Raw genomic sequence first — 23,233 nt, forward strand, 5'->3', positions numbered from 1 at the left:
ATAGGTAAAGGGACCCCTGACCGTTAGGTCCAGTCATGGCCGACTCTGGGGTTGCGGCGATCAGCTCGCTTTATTGGCCGAAGGAGCCGGCGTACAGCTTCCGGGTCATGTGGCCAGCATGACTAAGCCGCTTCTGGTGAACCAGAGCAGCGCACGGAAACGCCATTTACCTTCCCGCCGGAGCAGTACCTATTTATCTGCTTGCACTTGACGTGCTTTTGAACTGCTAGGTTGGCAGGAGCAGGGACCGAGCAACGGGAGCTCACCCCGTCACGGGGATTCGAACCGCCGACCTTCCGATCGGCAAGTCCTAGGCTCTGTGGTTTAACCCACACCGCCACCCGCGTCCCTAATGAGAAGATATATACAGCACAAATGTCTTTATAGTTACTGTTTTTCTATTCTTTCCCCCTCTTTTTCCTTTCTATAGTGTTTTGCGTTTTCCTACCAATGAGTTTGAATGTTAGTGTTTAACATGTCAAAAAACTTTCAATGAGATAGTTATGTTAGAGAAGGTGATGGATAAATTAATTGTAATAATAGTCTGGAGCAGCACTGGGGGTGCGGAGGGGGTGTCAATGAGGAGATCATGCCAGTAGCCTCCCTGTGAGTACAAGGGAATTCAGTTTAATTTGCCCCGTGTGCATTGTTATCAGTAATAATTAACCACCATCAAGTTGTTATTGTGCTTTCTGTAGCACTCAAGATCCCTAATCTTAATTGCTATCTGACGCCCACCCAGCCCCAGCTAGGCAAGTCTTTGGATGAGTTACTTTTCCATCTTTATATCATCGAAGGAGCGATGGCTGAAAAGAGATTTGAACCTAGAAATTCAGCTTCCAAAATCAATCTTCTGCCTGCTGTGCTCTGCCGACATCCTGCTAGATTCTAGATGCTAACTCTTCTTTATAAGAATCATTTCAGTTGACTTTTCCTTCTTGCAGAACAGCATGACGACAACAGCATAGCAGTGCAATAACGAAAAAGTGAGAATAAAAGTCACATGTAAAGTCTTTGAAAGCAAAGTGTTTTCGGAGTGTGTTGCTATCTTGTATATAAATCCCAGAGCAGAGTGAATGATTCCTTTTTTCAATTAATTACTAGTCTGACAGTTTCTCAGATTCTAACTATATTGGTGAACTTGACCAAGAAAACAGGGATCTGGCATTTGAGGAATCCAGCCAAATTTAGACGTACTACTAAAAAAAGCTTATAGGCGAAAGGAAATATGCAGAAATGGCAAAACTTACCAGAAGAATAAGAAATCAAGACAACAAACTTTTTATAAAAGAATGGAAAGGGTTTATTGAATATTTACAGATAAAGTGTAAATAGATAAAAACATTGGCAGGATTATTGTAATAACCTGCGGTTTCATAAGAGTGTATATTTAAAGATGAATAAATGAGCAAATTAAGCTAATTTGGATATGCAGAGGATATTAAAAACAAATTCAAGGAACCGCAGAAAGAGGGAGAAGGAAGTTAAGTTTTGAAATGTCAGAATGGTGGTGAAATCAGTGAAATGTGTGAATCTGAAAAGTATAAAGAAAAATTTAAAATAAAAAAAGGGAAGGGAAGGAGACAGTTCTTTAAAAAACGAGTTTTGCTGGTGGAGATGATTTGCTGCTAAGGTCTGTCCTTCTGGCTCCCAGCTCAGGCAAGAGGTGGTGGCTTGCATGCGCCGCGACACGACGCTGGAGACGGCGCTGAACTCGAAGGCCTACAAGCGCAGCAAGCGCCAGACCTTGCGGGAAGCGCGGATGACGGAGAAGCTGGAGAAGCAGCAGAAGATCGAACAGGAGCGGAAACGGAGGCAGAAGCACCAGGTATCTGCATGCTCCGGGACGGTTCTGCTCATCTGTTGCAGGAATAGCCACTGGCGCCCCCTCCAAGTATCACTGGACTCCAACTCACATCAGCAGCGCAGCCAAGGGTTGGGGGTTTGGAGCTGTAATGCAGTCAGCTGTTTGTCTTGCTACGTACACCCTTGTGCAAATTAATTGAAACAAGCAATGTAGTTTAATAATAATAATAATAATAATAATAGTAATAATTTTTATTTATACCCCGCCCTCCCCAGCCAAGTCCGGGCTCAGGGCGGCTAACAAGCAATAATAAAAACAAATTGAATGAATACAACTTAAAAACAAGATTAAAATACATTAAAATATTGAAATATTAAAATGCAGCCTCATCACAGGAGGGGAAGGAAAAAGAAAGAGGGGGAGGGAATCAAATTGGCTCCAAGCCAAAGGCCAGGTGGAACAACTCTGTCTTACAGGCCCTGTGGAAAGAAATCAGATCCCGCAGGGCCCTGGTCTCATGAGGCAGAGCGTTCCACCAGGCCGGAGCCAGTGTTGAAAAGGCCCTGGCTCTGGTTGAGGCTAATCTAACTTCCTTAGGGCCCGGGACCACTAGGGTGTTGCTATATATAGACCTTAAGGTCCTCCGTGGGGCATACCGGGAGAGGCGGTCCCATAGGTACGAGGGTCCTAGGCCGTTTAAAGGGCTTTAAAGGTCAAAAGCAGCACCTTAAATCTGACCCTGTACTCCACCGGAAGCCAATGCAGCTGGAAAAGCACTGGGTGAATATGCTCCCATGGCAGAGACCCCGTGAGGAGCCTCGCTGCTGCATTCTGCACCCACTGGAGTTTCTGGGACAGCTTCAAGGGCAGCCCCACGTACAGCGAATTACAGTAGTCAAGCCTGGAGGTGACCGTCACATGGATCACCGTGGCCAGGTCAGGGCAGGAAAGGTAAGGGACCAACTGCTTTATTGTACAAAACTCACGTATACATGTACAAAAGTCATGTATATGTATGTTAGTAACAGATATGGCCTCCGCTATTTTTCAGCAGCGTTTGAACACGGTTGGGCATGGAGTCTATTAGTTTCGAACAGTCCCTGTTCGATCCCTGCACCACACTTGAATCAGCGCCTGAATGAGCTTCTCCATAGTCGTACAGTCTACAGCATGGAGGCGGCTTTTGCATACAGCCCACAAATTCTCCATGGGATTGACATCTGGGGAATTCCCTGGCCAATCAAGTACCTGTATTTGCTCTGTCCTGAATTTCTTCCCCGCTTTTGATGTGTGACAGAGGACTAGGTCCTGCTGCAATATCCCAGCACCATCAAGATACCTCTTTTCCGACTCTGGAATAACTCCCTTTCATAGAACCTAAATATATTGAGTACAGTGGTACCTCAGGTTAAGTACTTAATTCATTCCGGAGATCTGTTCTTAGCCTGAAACTGTTCTTAACCTGAAGCACCACTTTAGCTAATGGGGCCTCCCGCTGCCGTTGTGCCGCCGGAGCACGATTTCTGTTCCTATCCTGAAGCAAAGTTCTTATCCCGAGGTACTATTTCTGGGTTAGCGGAGTCTGTAACCTGAAGCGTATGTAACCTTGAAGCCTATGTAACCTGAGGTACCACTGTACAGGATTACGAGTAAGATAGAAAACATGCTTTGTTTCGGTTAATTTGCACAAGCGTGTACATTTAATCTGGGAATTGATATTGCTTCCAGGTTCCTTGCACAGCGGAAGGAGAGGCACTGGCAAGGAAGGAGCACAGCTCCACATACTGCTTGGAAGGCGGCTTGAATGTCTCTTTCCCGAAAGGCCTTCCCTCCTACTCCCTCGGAGCATGACCGTTGGCCTCTGGTCCTTGCTCTCTTTGGAAATTTTAGCTTTCTGCACTTCTTGTTTTTACTGGACCTCCCATTTTGGGGTGTCTTAATTGGGAGGCAGGCAGCTATCCCAGGGCTCCCGCCGTCACGATGATTCCTCTTGGATGCTCAGGCAGTGAGCAGCCGGCCAGAAGCACCTCGGCTTCCTTGCTCCTCACTCCATCTTGTGCTTGCTCAGTGGGATGGCATATTTACGCCCCTAAGCTTTTACTATCTGAAGGACTATTGTATTTTAATATTTTGTTGGAAGCTGCCTAGAGTGGCTGGGGAAACCCAGACAGATGGGCGGGGTATTAATAATAATAATAATAATAATAATAATAATAATAATAATAATAATAATAATAATAAAAATAATTAAAGCACAGTGGGTTGAATGGTTCCTTCACTCAGCCCTATATGCAGATGTCCAGCATTGACTTTTCTCCAAAACACATGGGGACAGAAGGAAGCTGACATCGACTTTCTGTTTACCTAGCTCATACCGGTCTGCCTAGGAATCGCTCTCAGGCTTTAAGCCTTTTGAATTAATTGCTACCTGGTCCTTTTTCAAAACGGGGGGTGCCAGGAATCGGACCTGGAACCCGTCGCATGCCAGATATGTAGCAAGCATGACCACGGATCTGTGATTTGTTCCAAAAGGGATCGGCCTATGGTTGATCTGCGGAGGACCTAGTGGTTTAGGAAGAGACCGCTGCCCGCTTGCTCTCATTAATAGGACTTGCAACATGCAGATTTCCTCTCCTGCTTTTTGAGATACTTTCCATTTTTATTGACGTTTGATGTCTTCCTGCAGAACCGCTAGGAACCCCCAGAGATTATGCCTCTGAGCCAAATAGCACGTGATGCTCAATATTGCATTAGAGAGCATGGCGGGTTGTTGGTTTTTTAATTAGACGTGGTGGGCTCCCCCCCCCCCCCCGGCCCCCAAGATGTTAATGCTCCCTCTGGCATTACAGAATGGCAGTGCAGAAGGGACTTTTATTTGCATCTTGGCTGGGGAGGGAAGATTAAACCTTTCTCCCTAGTCCACAGGACGAAAATCACAGCACGCACCACTCACGTTATTAAACAACATGCTTTCTAATGACATATTTAGGGCTGGCTCTAAATAGCCTCCCTTACTTTGTTTTTAGCTCCATTATTCAGCAGCAAAATACTGGATGCAAGAAAGCACTCAGTTAGTGGTTTAAATATGCACCACTTCAGGATGACGTGCCAGCCTGGCTGTTTCCAGAGAGGCAACAGCAGCAAAAACAACCCAGAGGCTGATGGCGCATTGGAGAACCATCACGTTTGTCCACTTGTGGGAGCCAGCGCAAGGGTTCCCAAGGCGGTGCTCTCCACCCTCTCCTGCCATGGGCCCTGTGGGGTCGGGAGAACCCCCCCCCCCCAGATCGCCCCAGAGAGAGAAAAGTGGGCATGCATGTCTAGAATGATACACACATGCAGGAAAAGCAATTGTAAACAAGGGTTCAGGTTGCCATGAAATACAAAAAGTTTGCGACAGTTCAGTTAAGTTCACTTACTGAACGTTTCTGAGCACAATTCAAAAGTGTTGGTGCTGACCTTTAAAGCCCAAAACGGCCTAAGCTCAGTAGACCTGAAAGAGCATCTCCACCCCCATTGTCCAACCCGGACACTGAGGTCCAGCTCCAAGGGCCTTCTGGCAGCTCCTTCCCTGCAAGAAGCGAGGTTACAGGGAACCAGGCAGAGGGCCTTCTCGGTGGTGGCACATGCCCTGTGGAACGCCCTCCCAACTACCAGACTTTTAGAAGACATCTGAAGGCAGCCCTGTTTCGAGAAGTTTTTAATGTGATGTTTTGTCGTGTTTTTAGTATAGTCATACCTCGCATTACAGACGCTTCAGGTTGCGTTTTTTCGGGTTGCGGACTGCCATAACCTGGAAGTACCGGAACAAGTTATTTTCGGGTTTTGGCGGTCGTTCAGAAGCGCTAGATTGCGCATGCACAGAAGTGCCGAATTGCAACCCGCGCGTGCTGCATGGATCACGTTCATAACCTGAGCGTCCACTGTATTCTGTTGGGAGCTGCCCAGAGTGCCTGGGAGAACCCATTCAGATGGGTGGGGTATAAGTAATAAATATTATTATTATTATTGGCAAAGGCATAATTTACTTTGTTTATTGACAGTTGGACAGGAAAGCATTGCCCATATTCAAGCCCAAACTAATAGAAATGGTCAAAACTGGTAGGGGCCTGGCTGCTGGGTCGATCAGGATTGGAGGGCCCAAGCGTATCCCTCCTGGCTTAGTTTAAGGGCGACTCTGCAGTTACCTTCCCATCTCAAGGATGAAGGAGGGGCCACAACCTCATCTTCCCAGCTGTGATTCATAGCACTCTATCAGACGGAGGAAATACATTTAGATCCTTGATGCAGGGTGCGCTTGGAATCTGCGACAGTTGCTTGTGGGTCAGCTCCCCCGGTTGATTTCCCCCCTTTTTTCTTTTTTGCAGGAGTATCTCAACAGCATCTTGCAGCACGCTAAGGACTTCAAAGAGTACCACCGGTCCGTGGCTGGGAAAATCCAGAAGCTTTCCAAAGCTGTGGCCACGTGGCACGCGAACACGGAGCGTGAGCAGAAGAAGGAAACAGAGAGGATTGAGAAAGAGCGAATGCGGCGGCTGATGGTGAGGCCGGTGTTAGCTCAAGGAGGCCGTTGCTGTAGGGCTTCCCAAACGTGGGTCTCTTCCTGTTCTTGGACTACAGTTCCCATCATCCCTGACCACTGGTCCTGCTAGCTTAAGGATGATGGGAGTTGTAGGCCAAAAACATCTGGAGACCCAAGTTTGGGAAACCCAGCGGTAGAGGGAAGGGTCTTATCCACCTGGGAAGGGAGGCCATCCTAAACCTCTACTGCCATGTGGGACATCTTCGGGAGAAGAGAAGGCTCAGGAGTAAACCCTACTACCCAAATCCATAGTGGAGTCCCCAAGATGTTTGTCCGCCTCCTTCCGGCAACTCCTTCAGCCAAGCTGGTACCCAACATCTTGTTCTGCTTTCCTTTGGACCCCATCAGCTGAGAGGGGGCAGCCCAGGACCCCCAGACATGCTGCCCAGGCTTGTACCCCAGTGCTGCTAATGCAGTGATTTGACTTCACCCCCCAGAGGCGTACTCCATTGTCTCTCAAGAGCCGTAAGCCAACCCAAGGTGAAAATAAGGGAGCTATTTCTATTTGTAAACCTTTTGTTGTCCTTTATGTGCAACTTAATGGGGTAGTTATGATATTTATGGACTCCCTTTAATATAATGAACCAAACCACTTTCACCTTACCTTGTGGTTTCCAATATTTTAATTGTCCTGCCCCCATTTATAGTTTGACCCCATTATTTATACCTTCTGAACAACACCAGATGTTCTTTTATATGGTGGTGAATTTTCAAGGAACTATACTTTCTCTGTAGAAGCTTCTACCTCAGCACAGTAATTTCTTCCAAACACTTGTTAGCATTCACGGCATCAAGACCATGTCATTTATTCTAACCCTTCGGTTATATTTAAACCACAGTGACACATTACCTTTCAATTATTTCCTGTGGCAGCCCCACCTTGAGAATGATTTCCATGTCAAAGACAAGAAGCAAGATTTCATCAAAAGTTAAGCATCCTCTGAATCATACTGATTTCAGAGGGAGGCGTTTAAGAATGTATTTTTCTGCTAAAACCAATGGGACATAAGAGTGTTTAAATTTGCTGGGACTTAAACCACATTTTCCAACGTCGTTCCCTGTAAGCCACAAAGTCAGGAAAGGGGAAGATGTTGAGCTATTACATTCAGCAAATGAATGAATGAATGAATGAATTTATTAATACGGTCACAGACTAGCGTCAACACACACAATATCACAGATCATAAAAAATATCAGAAATACAAGGGACAAATGTAGCTCCTGTTTGTTCTCTTGGGTGTTGACCTCAGTTCATCTTGGATTTTAATGCATCACTTTAATGCAGGCTTCCTCAGCCTCGGCCCTCCAGATGTTTTTGGCCTACAACTCCCATGATCCCTAGCTAGCAGGACCAGCGATCAGGAATGATGGGAATTGTAGTCTCAAAACATCTGGAGGGCTGAGGTTGTGGAAGCCTGCTTTAATGTTTCTCCAAAGTTTTCCCTGATATTGGATTACTGTTTAAGAAAATAATAGGGTATAGGTCCCCCTACTATTGCAGCTGGTGCTTTCAGTATCTAGAAATCAGGACTTCAACTCACAGTGGAAAACATCTGGGTGCAAAAGGTGTCTAGATTTTTCTGCAGAATCTCAAAATAATAATAAATTTTTTAAAAAAAAATCTCCAAAAAATCAACATTCTCGATATGGGCTGCCATATACCCAGGATCCCCCGGACATTTTAGCCAATTTTTGGAAATTCCGCCTGGACACCATTTTCGACGGAGGCATCCCGGACGTATGGCAGCCCTACCATTGGACTCTATTTTTTAAAACGGTGAACAAAATAGAGACGCTTTTTTTGGGGTGCTTTAACATATTTGAGGTTTTGACTCAACATCGTTTGGGAAGCGGTACATAGCTAGGATCACTGATACGGCGCAGTTGGCAAATAGCTGTCTCCCCAGCCCTGAAATGACCCCTGGAGCTTTGGAAGTGACGGAATTTGACCCCTGCACCCAGATCCCGCACAGAAAGCGTCCCCACTTTCTTTGGGTCTGCCGTGAGCGGCTGCTTGGCGACAGAGTCCCTTAATTTGCCTTTCCTTGCGCTGCCAGGCTGAAGATGAGGAAGGCTACCGCAAGCTGATTGACCAGAAGAAGGACCGGCGCCTGGCTTACCTGCTGCAGCAAACGGACGAATATGTGGCCAACCTGACGAATCTGGTTTGGGAGCACAAGCAAGCGCAGGCGGCCAAGGAGAAGAAGAAGAGGAGGAGGAGAAAGAAGGCAAGTACCACTTTCAGCTGCCACTAAGAGTTTTCTTTTCTTTTCTTTTTGTAATTGTTTTGATTTGATTTTGCAAATATGAATTCATAACATTCGAAATGCATATCCATATATAGAGATTTCTCTGAATCTTGAGACTTCCCTTCCATGGGACGTATTGTCAACATCTACAGCTCCATATTATTCCATATTTTATATCAATCCATATTGTCCAGAGAATAACAACAACAACAAAAATAATTTATTTATACCCCGCCCATCTGGCTGGATTTCCCCAGCCACTCTGGGCAGCTTCCAACTGAATATTAAAAACACAATACAGTGGTACCTCGGGTGGTAACTCACTGCGAGAAGCCAAGTTACAGGGAACCAGGCAGAGGGCCTTCTCGGTCCTGGCACCTGCCCTGTGGAACACCCTCCCACCAGATGTCAAAGAGATAAACAACTACAGTGGTACCTCGGGTTACATACGCTTCAGGTTATATACGCTTCAGGTTACAGACTCTGCTAACACAGAAATAGTACCTCAGGTTAAGAACTTTGCTTCAGGATGAGAACAGAAATCGTGCTCCGGCGGCGCAGCAGCAGCAGGAGGCCCCATTAGCTAAAGTGGTGCTTCAGGTTAAGAACAGTTTCCGGTTAAGAGCGGACCTCCGGAACGAATTAAGTACTTAACCCGAGGTACCAGACTTTTAGAAGACAAATGAAGACAGCCCTGTTTAGGGAAGCATTTAATGTTTGATGCATTACTGTATTTTAATATTTTGTTGATAGCTGCCCAGAGTGGCTGGGGAAGCCCAGCCAGATGGCCGGGGTATAAATAATAATAAATAATAAATAATAATAACAATAATAATAATTTATTTTCTAAGGTGGGGTGAGCACTTTGAGTTGGGGTCAGAAGGTTGTAGGAGGAGGGATCCGCAGACTTCTCAGAATAGTGCCAAACTGAGGTCTTGAGTTGGAGAAAAATGAATCATGATTTCTCGGTTCCATTCAGAGACCATATTCTTAGTCTTAAGAGTGATACTTCACACTGTTTTTGAACGATCCTTCTTAACAGCATTCAACCTTGAGCCAGGCGAATGCAATATGTTGAATTTTTGTGTGTGTTTCTGATCTTGGAGAAAAGACATTTAAATGGAAATGAAATATCTGGTGCCCTTCTGTTTATAGTCTCCCTCTTCGTTGGGAGTCTGGCCATGGCTCATTTCACAAGTGTCCTAGTTTTGAGCATGCCGTTTGAAAGAGCATCCTCACGTCTGGCCATTTTTGGGTCCTTTTATTTGGGAGAAGGTGGCCCTTTTTGCTCGAGGGGGGGGGGGAGAGACTCAGGCCCCTTGCCTTACATAGAAAGGCAAAATACCTTTTTTTATGTGAAGTTCTGTCTTAACTTGCAGTTCTCACTGTACAGTGGTACCTTGGGTTAAGTACTTAATTCGTTCCGGAGGTCTGTTCTTAACCTGAAACTGTTCTTAACCTGAAGCACCACTTTAGCTGATGGGGCCTCCTGCTGCTGCCATGCCGCCGGAGCACAATTTCTGTTCTTATCCTGAAGCAAAGTTCTTAACCCGAAGTACTATTTCTGGGCTAGCAGAGTCTGTAACCTGAAGCGTATTTAACCTGAAGCGTATGTAACCCGAGGTACCACTGTATGTGTGTGTCAGCGAGAGAGAGGGGGAAAATGTTCACCGTTTCCCCATGGGACGCACTTTTTGTTGTTGTCTGATTCTGATCTACTGTCTTTACAAACAATAAATTCAGACTGCTTTTCGGTAATGGATTATATAATTACTTGTCGCTAAGCAGAGCGAGAGGAAGGGAAAGGGGGAAAGGAGGGGAAATGAGAGCTGCTTCCCTTTGCATCTTATTTTATACCTGGCAGTTACGAAGAGCCCATCTCTTTAAAAATGGCTTTGTTTCCATTCCTAACGTGAGTCAGAGAGACCATCCCCTTCTGCTTTAGGGAAAGGGCCATGTACAGACAGAACGCAGTTTGAAGGCTACAGATTGTTGCAATAATTCAATTGGAAGTTCGGGATTTATGAGGCATCCGTTTTCCCTGAAGCTTTCCGCACTCCCTGTGGAATAGTGAAATGCATGCGATATTATTTTAGCCCATTTTCACAGAGTGTGGCCTGCAACCGTATCCCGGTTTTCTTAGCTGAGACGTAACTTCTTGCCGGTGTTCTTTGGTTTCAGAAAGCAGAAGACAGTACAGAAGGCATGGGATCTGGACTTGGTCCTGATGGAGAGGTAAGGAGTCCAGAAGGCGTTTCAATATATTGCCCTCTGTCCGTGATAAGTAAAATGCCACAGTTGCTTGCCCAGTGTGCCAAGGGACTTCAGAGAGCAGGGCCAAGGTGTGGCTCTTTCACTTAGTATGCTTTGCCCATGAAAAACACGTCAGTCTGACCTATAACAACATTGCAAATAAACAAGGATTTAAGGCTTTTAAACAAGAGCAGCAAGGTGACTTTTGCAGGTTATTTATTATTACTTTTATGACTAGAATTATTAATTAATTAAAATTTGTATACCGCCCTATACCTGCAGGTCTTAGGGCAGTTCACAGGATAAAGCCACAATGTAAAACACAAAATGCATAATAAAAACAAAAGCATGAGCCCCTCAAACTCCCCCCCCCCCAATTTAAAGGGGCATTGGATGTCAGTCAGCCCAAGGCCTGGTTAAAGAGGAACATTTTCGCCTGGCGTCTGAAGGTGTACAATGAAGGTACCAGCCGGACCTCCCTGGGGAGAGGAATTTCACAAGTGGGGGGCCACTACAGAAAAGGCCCTGTTCTTGTGTTGCCACTTTCCGGACCTCTTGTGGCTTGGATTCCAAGTTGCCCTTTGATCGAAAGGAAACTCCTGCTGACAGAAATGGGTGGGTGGGTGTGATTCCTATGCTGTTCCAAAAGATCTCCCCAAACCTTTATTTGGGGGGGTTGCTGTGGGGGGCACAAACCACTGCCAATCATCTGCAAGGATGCTCTGCGATCAGAGTTCTGTTCTCAGGATCTATTTATGTTTTTAAATCAGCCTTGTCCATAAGCCCACAAAAGTTACTCACACAGACATTATCATTTTTAATAAAAAAAACCCTCGCTTTTGAGGGTTTACCCCCTGGCTTTTGATGTTAAGCGAGGAGGAATTTCAGAGTATGGCTTTCCTCGCTTGCCAGCCGGCTCACTCGCCAGCGTGCCAGGCTATTCATTTGCCTGTGTGCCATTTAAATTGTATCCCTCCAGCCCCACTGGTCCCATGGAAAATGGCTTGAACATAAAGAATTAGAACATAAATGATGTAGAGACTGGTGATAAATTAAAACTATCTCCTTCTGCATGAAATATCTCCATAATTTGCCACAGCAATACGTTGATTGTAAATGACTGGTTTCTATGTCAGACTACCATCTCACACAGAACTAGTAAGAAATAAAATATTTCACATTGCTTTTTTGGAATTAAGTAATTTGAAGGCGCCCATTATATAGCTGGGAAACATGTTTCGTATTAACTTCCATGTGGTTGGCATTGCTTAAACAATGCACTCTAGAGTCAGTTGTACGATATTTTTGTTTCGTTACGGGAATTTATTTTAGCTTATACCCCCTTAAGTACCCTAGCTAATCAAGCAAACAGGCATCAGTGGTTTTAAAGTTTGCTGTGTTTTCTGGCATGCAGAAAGATGTGTAGCAAATTGGTTTAATGGAAGACACTGCCCAACACTTCTAATTGAAGTTTTTAATGAGTGCCCTTGCCGTTAATGAGCTATCTCACTAATGAGCATGCTGCAGTGCCCTATAAATGACTTCCGGAAGCTTCCTTCTGCGTGTCTGTTAGTATCTTTTACTGGAGACGTGACAGATATTATTATTTTTTGTTAGTGTAAAAGAAATAGGGGAGGCATGAGGCATTAGATTTCTAATCTAAAACCTCGTATCCTAGTCATTAAGAAAGAATAATACTGATGGTGCAATCATATAATATCTGCTCGGAGGAAGTCCCACTGATCTGTAAGATTGCAGCCTTAAAATCCATCATATTTATAATAATTTTCTTTATAAATAGTAAGAAGGGAGCAGAAATTAAAATGATTCGTTTGGAGAAGCTGATGAATTCTTGTGGCTTCACACCATATTTCCTCTAATGTCCTTAATGGTGCTTATATTCATAATCTGCATGTGAATAGTTTGGTTCGATGCTAACTGTCAGGCATTCTTGAAGTCAAGTAATAATTTGCACTGAGGGTAAACTTTGTAGGTGGGTTTTTTTTTGGTAAAAGAAATATCTGTGTTCTTGTTTGCACATCACATTAAACCATACCTAGTTTCAAACAAACCGTGGTTTATTGGGAAAGAGTAGCGTGTTGTGGGAACACAGCTCAGACCCAGTTTTCGTGGCGGTCCTCTCCTCCCAGCCGCTGTGCTGCAGACGTAACAAGCCGGAGATTTGTAGTTTGTTTCCTCCCAATAAGCCATGAGTTGCAACCAAGGTTTATTCCGATCACATTTGAGCTACATGCTCCTGGACACTCTTCATACTAAACTATACACGGTTTAAAAAACTGATTTAATGAACTTAAATGATTTAATGATTTAAAGAACTGATTTAATGAACGTGAACTTGGCCGGTGCGTGGCTTAGCATTGCAGAACGATGCGCTCTGTGCTGCCTATTTGTTCTCTTTTTTTAAAAAAAAATAATTTTTATTCATTTTCCAAACAAGTTTTATACAGTCAACAAATTATTTTACACTCATGCTTCAATTTTTGACTTCCCTCAGTTTCTCTGTCAATCTTTCGAAAAATTTCTATTTATTGACGCATTTCTAAACATGATATTGCCTTTTCCTCTTACTCTCTTTTTTGCAGTATTTCTTACTATTTCACAGAGTCTCTTCAAGCGTTGTCTGTGCATCACATATATTTTTCAGATATTCTGTAAATTTCCCCCAGTCCTCGATAAACTTTTGGTCTTTCTGGTATCGAATCTTCCCAGTCAATTTGTCCAATTCTGCATATTCGGTCAATTTCCTTCTCCATTCTTCCTATTTGTTCTCAGCTTCAGTCTTGTCGTGACCCAAATTGTGGGAGTAGGGTGGAAGAGCCAGGCTTTGGGTAGGGAGAACTGCACCCAAAGTCTCTTCCAACTACAGTCATACCTTGGAAGTCGAACGGAATCCATTCTGGAAGTCCAAAACATTCAGAAACGAAACTCCTGCAGCCAATCAGAAGCCGCGGAAGCCCTGTCGGACATTTGGCTTCCAAAAATAGTTTGCAAACCGGAACACTAACTTCCAGGTGTGGCATTCAGGAGCCAAAACGTCCGAGAACTAAGCTGTTTGAAAACCAAGGTACGACTGTATATGACTCTGATGGGACCAGGGCTGGATTTAGGTTTGATGAGGCCCTCAGCTCCTGAAGGTACTGAGGCCCTTTCTATGTCCAGCTGTCCTTTGTCAACAACAAATGGTCACTGATTTTTGTGTTGAATATATGCTATAATGGTAATTTATGGACCTCATAGGTATCTCAAGCCATTTGCCCATGTTGCCCTGCAACTAGTCCATGCAGAATGCAGGCACCCTATATATAGAAAGGAACAAACCAGTGAGCAGGCTAGCAGGCAGGGCCCATGACTTACATCAGAGGAACCTACACAACACAAAACACAGTTGCTGTATGTAGGTTTCATTTTATTTGTTTTTTATCTTATATTTTGGAAATGTACATCCAGTCTTTTATTCCTTTATTTTTTTTGGGGGGGGGGCCCCAAGAGAGTGGGGCCCTAAGCTAAAGCTTGTTTAGCTTATACGTAAATCCGACTCTGGGATTGCGGCGCTCATCTCGCTTTATTGGCCGAGGGAGCTGGCGTACAGCTTTCGGGTCATGTGGCCAGCATGACTAAGCTGCTTCTGGCAAACCAGAGCAGCGCACAGAAAACGCCGTTTACCTTCCCGCCGGAGCGGTATCTATTTATCTACTTGCACTTTGACGTGCTTTTGAACTGCTAGGTTGGCAGGAGCTGGGACCGAGCAACGGGAGCTCACCCCGTCGCGGGGATTCAAACCGGCGACCTTCTGATCAGCAAGTCCTAGGCTCTGTGGTTTAACCGACAGCGCCACCCGGTCAGGGGTCCCTTTACCTTTTTTAATCCGGCACAGGATTGGAGCACCTAGTTGGCTTGGATTTCTGTGCCACGTAGCTTGCAACTTTGGACTTGCCGTGACTAAGTTTGCCGTTCCTCTCGCAAAGAGAGAAGCTTCCTCCCACGCCTTAAACTTGACGTTTGTCCTTCAATTCCAGCCCATTGATGAGAGCAGTCAGATGAGTGATCTCCCAGTCAAGGTAACTCACACTGAAACAGGCAAAGTTCTCCTTGGACCCGAGGCTCCTAAAGCAAGTCAGTTGGATGCTTGGTTAGAAATGAACCCTGGGTAAGTAATTCTGCGTACCCCACAAACCCACCTTGCCTTGCCTTTAATTTTACCGCATTGCACTGCACTGCATAACCTTGATTGATTTCGTGCTGCCTTTCCGGGCAAAAACGTGCCCCGAAGAGGCTTGCATCAAAATCATAGTATATCCTCTGCCTTTGAAATATTTTCAGATCTGTATTCTGTTTGTTTCCAAAGCTTTCTGATACACACATTTATTATTTACTCCTCTGCCTGTTTCTTCCCCGCAGATATGAAGTTGCACCCAGGTCAGACAGCGAAGAAAGTGGTTCTGAGTTTGAGGAAGATGTAAGTGACTGCTTCCTCTTGATACATGCATTTATCCAAAATATTATTTAATGCAGGGGTGCCCAAACTTTTTTCAAATAGGGCTAGATTTGATGAAGTGGACATGCGTGAGGGCTGACCAAAGCTTTATTTAGGATTGAAGTTATTGAGCCTTTTTTACAATTTTACACCAAAGTTGTTCTGCTTTTTCTAGGATTTTACCCCAGGACATATACTGCCACGGGGGCCAGATTAAATCAACCGGCCCCCGAAACAGATTTTGGACATGCCTGATTTAATGTAATTTCCATTCTAGGGACCAGAGAGTCAGATAAAGCATATAGGAAGCTCACTCTGACCATTAAAATAATTATTGCTAACACTGCCAGATAAATAAGGAGAAAGTAGCCTCCTTAGAATCGATTTCAGTGCTTTTTAGACCCTCCTCTCGCGGCTTGCACTGTTAACTGGTAATGAGCTATTTGTGTGGCTTTTCTTGTCTAAACAAGAAGCTTCGATATGATGGGAGGGAAATTGCAATGCTATAATGCAATTAATTAACAGAGAAGATAGATTAGATGGTATACGTCTTTAGGCCATGAAGGAATGCAGATTTCGTTTTGATTTCCAGTGACCGTGAATCGCTATAAACAGTGGGCTTTGTTTTTCGTGAGATTGCTCTCCAAGAAAGCAGATACAGGTTGTTAGTCTTGGCATAGTTATAGTATCCTGTCTGCTTGCATCAACGTTACCTGCATACAAGACAACTTCTATTTCTCAGGAAAGTGTTATCTTTTTAATCAGTCCCTCATTAAAATACAGTAATGCACCAGAGAGTGGGGAGAGAGAAATCTGAAATGCAGCTGTTGGTATATTTTGCCACTTTAGCAATCAAGCGGGGATTCAGTAATATGCAAAATGGTGTTTAAAAGCATTGCAAGTAGAGACTTGGAAAATGTGCGCAGTTGAAGAACAGCAGGAAAAACTGAATATGCTTTGATTTCTCTCTAGCCTTTAGAATGCGGCACTTTTGGGTAAGGAAAAGGAAAAGGGAGTCTCTTAAATAAATAGGGCCTGTTCTGCCAAGGTTGCCTCTTCCTTCTTTGGCTTAGCATCCAGAGCTCACCTAAGGGGCCCCCACTTGGTTCCTGCTGATTCCAGGAGCAGAGGTCCAGCCACCCAGCTTTGGAAATACAATGGTACCTTGGTTGTCAAACTTGGTCCGTTCCAGAAGTCCATTCCAAAACCCAAGGCGCGCTTTCCCATAGAAAGTAATGCAAAGTGGATTAATCCGTTCAAGACTTTTAAAAACAACCCATAAAACAGCAATTAAACATGATTTTTTTCTATCTAACGAGACCATTGATCCATAAAACGAAAGCAATAGTCAAGGCACTGTACTATGAAATAAATAAGACAGTATTGTAGATGATAAAAATGAAAATTACTATTTTATTCTTGCCTGCACTGATGATAGTCATTGTTTGGATGGAGGGCTTTTATCCATTTCCTCAGTCACACAGTCGGTCAATCAGTAGCTGAACTGGGTTCCTCACAGTCACAAAAACCAATGAACCGAAAAAGCCTCAAAAACAAAAATGCAAAATAAATAGCAAAAACTAAAGCGCCAAACTCAATCCGTCCCAGAAGTCCGTTTGACTTCCGAAATGTTCAAAAACTGAGGCGCAGCTTCTGATTGGTTCAGGCGCCCCGGAAACAATCGCCGACAGGTGCATTGGACATTTGGCTTCCGAAAAACGTTTGAAAACCGGGACACTTACTTCTGGGTTTTTGGCGTTTGGGAATCAAGGTACCGCTGTATTTGCATCAGGATGCTCTGAGGCAGCCTTTTGCCTTGGCCACATAACTGCTTATGGTCAAAACTGAGCCATGATAACCGCCGTGCAGCTTAATTGCTTACCGATGAAATACTTGCACACCCAGGGAAGGCACAGTAAAAAGGCAGAAATCAGATGAACAGTCCTTAGTATCTGAACACACTGAGAGGTGCCCTTTTTTTTAAAAACAGTGGAAAACATTGCCTTGTGGAACAAAGTATTCTGAATAACTTCTGATTTTAAAAATATTAAGCAGCGGTTCATATAAGGAGGCCCAGTGACATTTAAAGCTTCATTTCTTCTTCTTAAATGATGGCCATCCTGCTATCACAGAACTCTAAATTTCATGTGACGCACTATGAGGTGGAACTCTGAAACGGAGTTCAGCTATTGTAAAGGCAGGAAGAGTGAGGAGGGGGAAAGCAATGAAGATTGTAAATCTGGAAATACTTTACAAAATTGTAAAGCAAAATATCTATCAAAACCACGCTAAAAACGTATTCCTGTGACGGTGAGTAAACGTTAGCTGGGCTTTCTGTTGGGAAGGAGCCTTTGGTTTTGTAAAACAAAAGCCCAGCTAAAGATGGGGGAACTTTGCACTTAGAAGGTTCTGAGTGGCGGCAGAGCTTTTGCGCTCTTGTTTTCTGCAGGAAGATGATGAGGATTCAAGTAGGCAAGAAACAGACGAAAAGAGACACCTGGATCCAAACAGCGAAGAAGTTCCAGAAAGAGACGCTAAGAAGATAATTGAGTGAGTCATTTGGGAAGCAGACCCTTTTGGGCACGGCTAGTTCTTCTTTCTTTTAAAATAATTCTTATTGAATTTTTATTGAATTTTACATTTTTATATTCCACATAATCATCACTATCGCAAAAAACATGTATAAATCCCAACTCCCTCTCCTGATTTCCCTCAACTTCCCCTTCTGGTTCTTTAAATATTTCTTTCTCCTGCCTGTTTTATTCTACCTTACCTTTGCAATCTTTTACCTAAATGTCATTGTGTTAATTTTCCAGTTAGCTTTGCTGAAGTGGCGAAGCTAACTGGAAAATGAAGAGGCAAGGACAATAGCGACTTTAAAAAGGATGGGGAACCGTTTATGTTGTATTTACAGAAGTATTGTAAAGAAGTGGACTCACTAGCAGGGTTTGAGTAAACACTTCCAGTTAAGAAAACAAATATAAAAGTTAAGATGCAACTGGGAAAATAATAAAATGCAAGATATGATTTGGGGGAAATGGTACAAAAATGATAAGAGTGCAATAACATTTGGGCACGGCTAGTTCTGTGCCCTTGTGCAAGAGCTAAAAAATCATGAAGGAATTGTGCAGCGTAAATAAAGTGCTTCCCTTTCGCTCCTCACTTTGCAGGACGGCCAAACAAGATGTGGACGATGAGTATAGCATGCACGAATACAGCGCAGGAGAGTCTCAGTCGTACTACACTGTGGCGCACGCGATAGCCGAGAGGGTGGAGAAGCAGTCTTCCCTCCTGATTAATGGCACATTGAAACATTACCAGGTATGCACCCCAGGGGGAGATGATGATGATAATAATGATAAATTATTATTTATACCCCTCCCATCTGGCTGGGTTTCCCCAGCCACTCTAGGCGGCTCCCAACAGAATATTAAAAACACGATAAAGCATTATAAACTTCCCTAAACAGGGCTGCCTTCAGATGTCTTCTAAAAGTCAGATAGTTGTTTATTTCCTTGACATCTGATGGAAGGGCGTTCCACAGGGCGTCCTTGACATCTGATGGAGCTGCAGGGCATCATGCACAGGTTGCAATATCTGCGGCTTACTTTTCATGAAAGCCGAGGCGCAAGATCAAAACTTTGCTGTGCGCAGACTCCGGTTAATTGAGGCGATTCTCCTGCGTTTCAGATCCAGGGCCTGGAATGGATGGTTTCTCTGTACAATAACAATCTGAATGGGATTTTGGCTGACGAAATGGGCCTCGGGAAGACCATACAGACCATTGCCCTCATCACTTACCTGATGGACCACAAACGGCTCAATGGCCCCTATCTCATCATCGTTCCCCTCTCGTAAGTAGATGAACTCCTCCTAATGATATTTTTCTACGCCGTGCAGATTGGCTCATTAACAACGTGGACTATATATATATATATATATATATATATATATATAAGCACGCGCTTAACAGTTAGACGAAGCATGCAGGAGGCTGTGCTGAGGGGGGTCTCTGGGCTCCCTCTCTGATTGTCTTCCCTTCTTCTCACATGTCATTGGGGACCAGATGGCTGATAAAAAGCATTTAGCATTATTGTGCTTTTTAGTCATTACAGCTTCTCCCTCCTGTGAGTCACAAGGGGGGAGCGAGAGAAATGCACGTGTTTCCTATTTTATGCGACATCCTTTTCCCTTCGTTTTTAAAGAATTTTGGCACAGCTGCTAGATCTTTAAAGGGGGTGCTCTCAACTGGCACCCCTTTGCGGCATTACAGCACTCTTGGTTCATAATAGTCTTTCTTTTCCCCCTTTTGGTGTCGGTACCTCCTAGCTGTGAATATTTTCACTCGGTGACTCACCAGCCACCTTTGCAGCCGCCCCAGGCTCTGTGTAACAATAGATTTGAAACAAACACAAAATTAACATCCTAGGGCCCAGATTCCCAGGAGGGAATTTTTTTCTTGGAAGCATTGAACTTTCAGGGGGTGAAACACTCATATTGGTCTTACAGTGGTACCTCTGGTTACGTACTTAATTCGTTCCAGAGGTCCGTTCTTAACCTGAAACTGTTCTTAACCTGAAGCACCACTTTAGCTAATGGGGCCTCCTGCTGCTGCCATGCCATTGTCATGCGATTTCTGTTTGTATCCTGAAGCAAAGTTCTTAACCCGAGGTATTATTTCTGGGTTAGCAGAGTCTGTAACCTGAAGCGTATGTAACCTGAAGCATATGCAACCCGAGGTACCACTGTATTAAGGTAGTGGTTTTAGTGAAAGCCAGTCGGCTGCATTATAAAGCGATCACGCCACCAAGTCAGACCTGCCTTTGCACAGGTGTATCTGGGCTTGCAGAGCACCTGATCACCTTTCTCCAAGGATGTCTGGGGGCTCTTCCTTCGCACCCTCCCAAATCAAAAGTGTAATCGAAATAAACGACACCACTGTCTTTGGCCCGGTTCCCTCGCCGCTTTAAACCGCAGTTACGCAGAGCGGCGGTTGACAGGTGAGCTTGCGGCGTCTGCTCCTCTCATCCCGCCACGCTGCCAGGTGGACTTCAGGTGACGTCGGACGCCAAGCTCTCTCCACAAAGGGGTGCCTGAACTTTTTTCAAAGAGGGCCAGATTTGATGAAGTGAACATGCATGAGGGCCGACCAGCATTATTGACCTTTTTTAAGGATTGAAGTGGGACATGGGTGGTGCTGTGGGTTAAACCACAGAGCCTAGGACTTGCCAATCAGAAGGTCGGCAGTTCGAATCCCCATGACGGGGTGAGCTCCCGTTGCTCGGTCCCTTATTCTGCCAACCAAGCAGTTTGAAAGCACATCAAAATGCAAGTAGATAAATAGGTACCGCTCCGGCGGGAAGGTAAGCAGCGTTTCCATGCGCTGCTCTGGTTCGCCACAAGCGGCTTAGTCAAGCTGGCCACATGACCTGGAAGCTGTACACCGGCTCCCTCAGCGAGTAAAGCGAGATGAGCGCTGCAACCCCAGAGTCGGCCCGACTGGACCTAATGGTCAGGGGTCCCTTTAAGGATTGAAGTAGTTGAGCTTTGTTTATGATTTTACCCAAAAGTTGTTGAGCTTTTGAAGTTGTCGAGCTTGTTTTAGGATTGACGTTGTTGGGCTTTTTTTGAGATTTTACCCCAGGAAATAAACGGCTGCAGGGGCTGGATTAAAGCGACGGGCCGTATTAGGCCCCCGAAACAGACTTTGGACATGCCTGCTCCAATCATACGATGATGAGCTGTAATGCTGGCCTCTTCTTGGCATAAACCCCTTTGCGCTTGTTTGGGGAGAGCAAACAATGAGGCTCAGTTTGGGCAGGACGCTAAGCCAAGCTTCTCTCCCAGCAGCTCACCAATCGCCTTCTCAATCCAGCCTGCGGACGGTCTGGGAATCAACGTGTTTTTACATGAGTAGAATGTGCCCTTTTATTTAAAATGCATCTCTGGGTTATTTGCGGGGCATAGGAAATCGTTCATTTTTATTTTGTTTTGTTTTTTCAAAATATAGTGTCCCCCCCCCCCCCACGGTCTGAGGGACAGTGGACCGGCCCCCAGCTGAAAAAGTTTGCTGACCCCTGCATTATACCATTGGTCCACAGTTTTTTTAATTGGAATGATTTCCATGTCCTGGCAATAGTTGTCTTGTTGTCTTTGCAGCGGTTAATAGGTGTGTTAGGAGTTATCTGTTTCCAATCTTCAGCTTATTATGACTATGTTTTCAGGAGCCGTCCTACTCTCGAGTAGGTAAGCAGAGCCCGTCCCGGGGACTGCCTGCTCCTGGGAGCCTTTTCTGAGATGACGAGAGAAGCTTCTGCTCTCCTTTGGTCTCGTACCTTGAAAATCAAAAACCAGGCTGTAGACTTTGTTATATCTTTTATTGTTAAGACTGCAGAGCTCTTAAGACAAATTATAGAACCATCGGTTTTGAGATGCTTTGTGTTCTTAATCTTTTACACAGGACTTTATCCAACTGGACTTACGAGTTTGACAAATGGGCTCCTTCTGTCGTGAAAATCTCCTACAAGGTTTGGATGTCCTTTATATGCATATATAAAGTGGGCAGTATAAACACATAAACCCTGTTTCCTCCCATCTATTTAGTTGTGTGGTTTTTCCATGCACTGAAAACAGCTCACTGTATTTTACGGTGCGTTAGACGCCCCCTATTTTGGGGGACTAAATTTAAAGAAAATGAGGGGAAATGGCCCAAAGTTGTTGAGCTTTCTATAGGGGGAGTTGCATGTGCGCCATCACCGAAGCAGGGCCATTGTTGGGGGTTGGCAAAGTGGGCAGCCGCTCCCCCCAAGCCACTGCGGGCGGGAAACGCTCCATAGAGCACGGACAGGCATACAACTTCCACCTATGCCGCTGCGGGAAACACACCCTAGAGTGCACATCTCCCGCAGCAGCATGGGGTGAGTTGCGCGCCCCCCCCCCAGCCAGCTGGCTGGCGGTGCACAGCTCCCCCCCCCCCCCCAGCCACTATCCGTGTATAGGACGACCCCAGTTTTTTCCACATGATTTTTGAGCCAAAAAACCCCTCGTCTAATACACGGGAAAATACAGTGCAGTGGTGCCTCGCAAGACGAAATTAATTCGTTCCGCGAGTTTTTTTGTCTAGCGAATTTTTCGTCTTGCGAAGCACGGTTTCCCATAGGAATGCATTGAAAATCAATTAATGCGTTCCTATGGTCAAAAAAAGTCCAAACAAAGCCAAATTTGGTACAACAAGAGTTTATTAAGTGCTCTTTAAAGTCACACATACTGTAAAGAGCATTTCAAAATTCAAACCCAGAATTTTTTAAAAAAAAACAGCAGAGTGGCCCAATGGTCACAGAAAATCATAAAAATGCAGAAAAAAACCGCACAAGCTTCCAGATTCTTGCAAACTCCTCCCCAACTGTTCCCCCAGCCACCCACCACACAGAAATTCAAACCCAGAATTTTTTTCATCTTGCGAAGCAAGCCCATAGGGAAATTCGTCTTGCGAAGCAGCTCGAAAAACAGAAAACCCTTTTGTCTAGCGAGTTTTTTGTCTTGCGAGGCATTTGTCTTGTGGGGCACCACTGTAATCTGTACACTTGATCCAGGCTTGTTGCCATCAGCTGCCGGCCCCCTTGGGCACGCGATGGCACGGGACGTGCAGAGGGAGCCGGTTGGCTTCCTGGGATCCCAGCAGGCGTTTCTCATTGGCTGCTGAAGTGCCGCGGTGATCCCAGCAGGCAGCAGCGGGGGAGGGGCTCAGCCTCGACCCAGACCAAACAGGAGACTTCACCTCTCTGGGTCATGCATGCCCGGCAGAGGCCTACCCCTCCCCAGTTCGGAGCCCATTGTGCTTCTGCAAA

The 23,233-nt window shown here is 44.9% G+C and overlaps 1 protein-coding gene across 1 annotated transcript in view; it reads left to right on the forward strand.

The window, feature by feature from the left end:
• Nucleotides 1–23,233, forward strand: part of SMARCA2 (SWI/SNF related BAF chromatin remodeling complex subunit ATPase 2) — a 124,501-nt gene that overhangs the window by 35,260 nt on the left and 66,008 nt on the right. The window contains exons 8-17 of the mRNA XM_028713238.2: nucleotides 1,655–1,828; nucleotides 6,175–6,348; nucleotides 8,447–8,617; nucleotides 10,820–10,873; nucleotides 14,929–15,059; nucleotides 15,311–15,368; nucleotides 17,836–17,936; nucleotides 18,557–18,707; nucleotides 19,077–19,240; nucleotides 21,847–21,913. Of these exons, the coding sequence (XP_028569071.2) occupies nucleotides 1,655–1,828; nucleotides 6,175–6,348; nucleotides 8,447–8,617; nucleotides 10,820–10,873; nucleotides 14,929–15,059; nucleotides 15,311–15,368; nucleotides 17,836–17,936; nucleotides 18,557–18,707; nucleotides 19,077–19,240; nucleotides 21,847–21,913 (1,245 nt within the window). The remainder of the gene's footprint in view (nucleotides 1–1,654; nucleotides 1,829–6,174; nucleotides 6,349–8,446; nucleotides 8,618–10,819; nucleotides 10,874–14,928; nucleotides 15,060–15,310; nucleotides 15,369–17,835; nucleotides 17,937–18,556; nucleotides 18,708–19,076; nucleotides 19,241–21,846; nucleotides 21,914–23,233) is intronic.

Source organism: Podarcis muralis, chromosome 17, assembly GCF_964188315.1.
Source record: "Podarcis muralis chromosome 17, rPodMur119.hap1.1, whole genome shotgun sequence".
NCBI lineage: Eukaryota > Metazoa > Chordata > Lepidosauria > Squamata > Lacertidae > Podarcis > Podarcis muralis.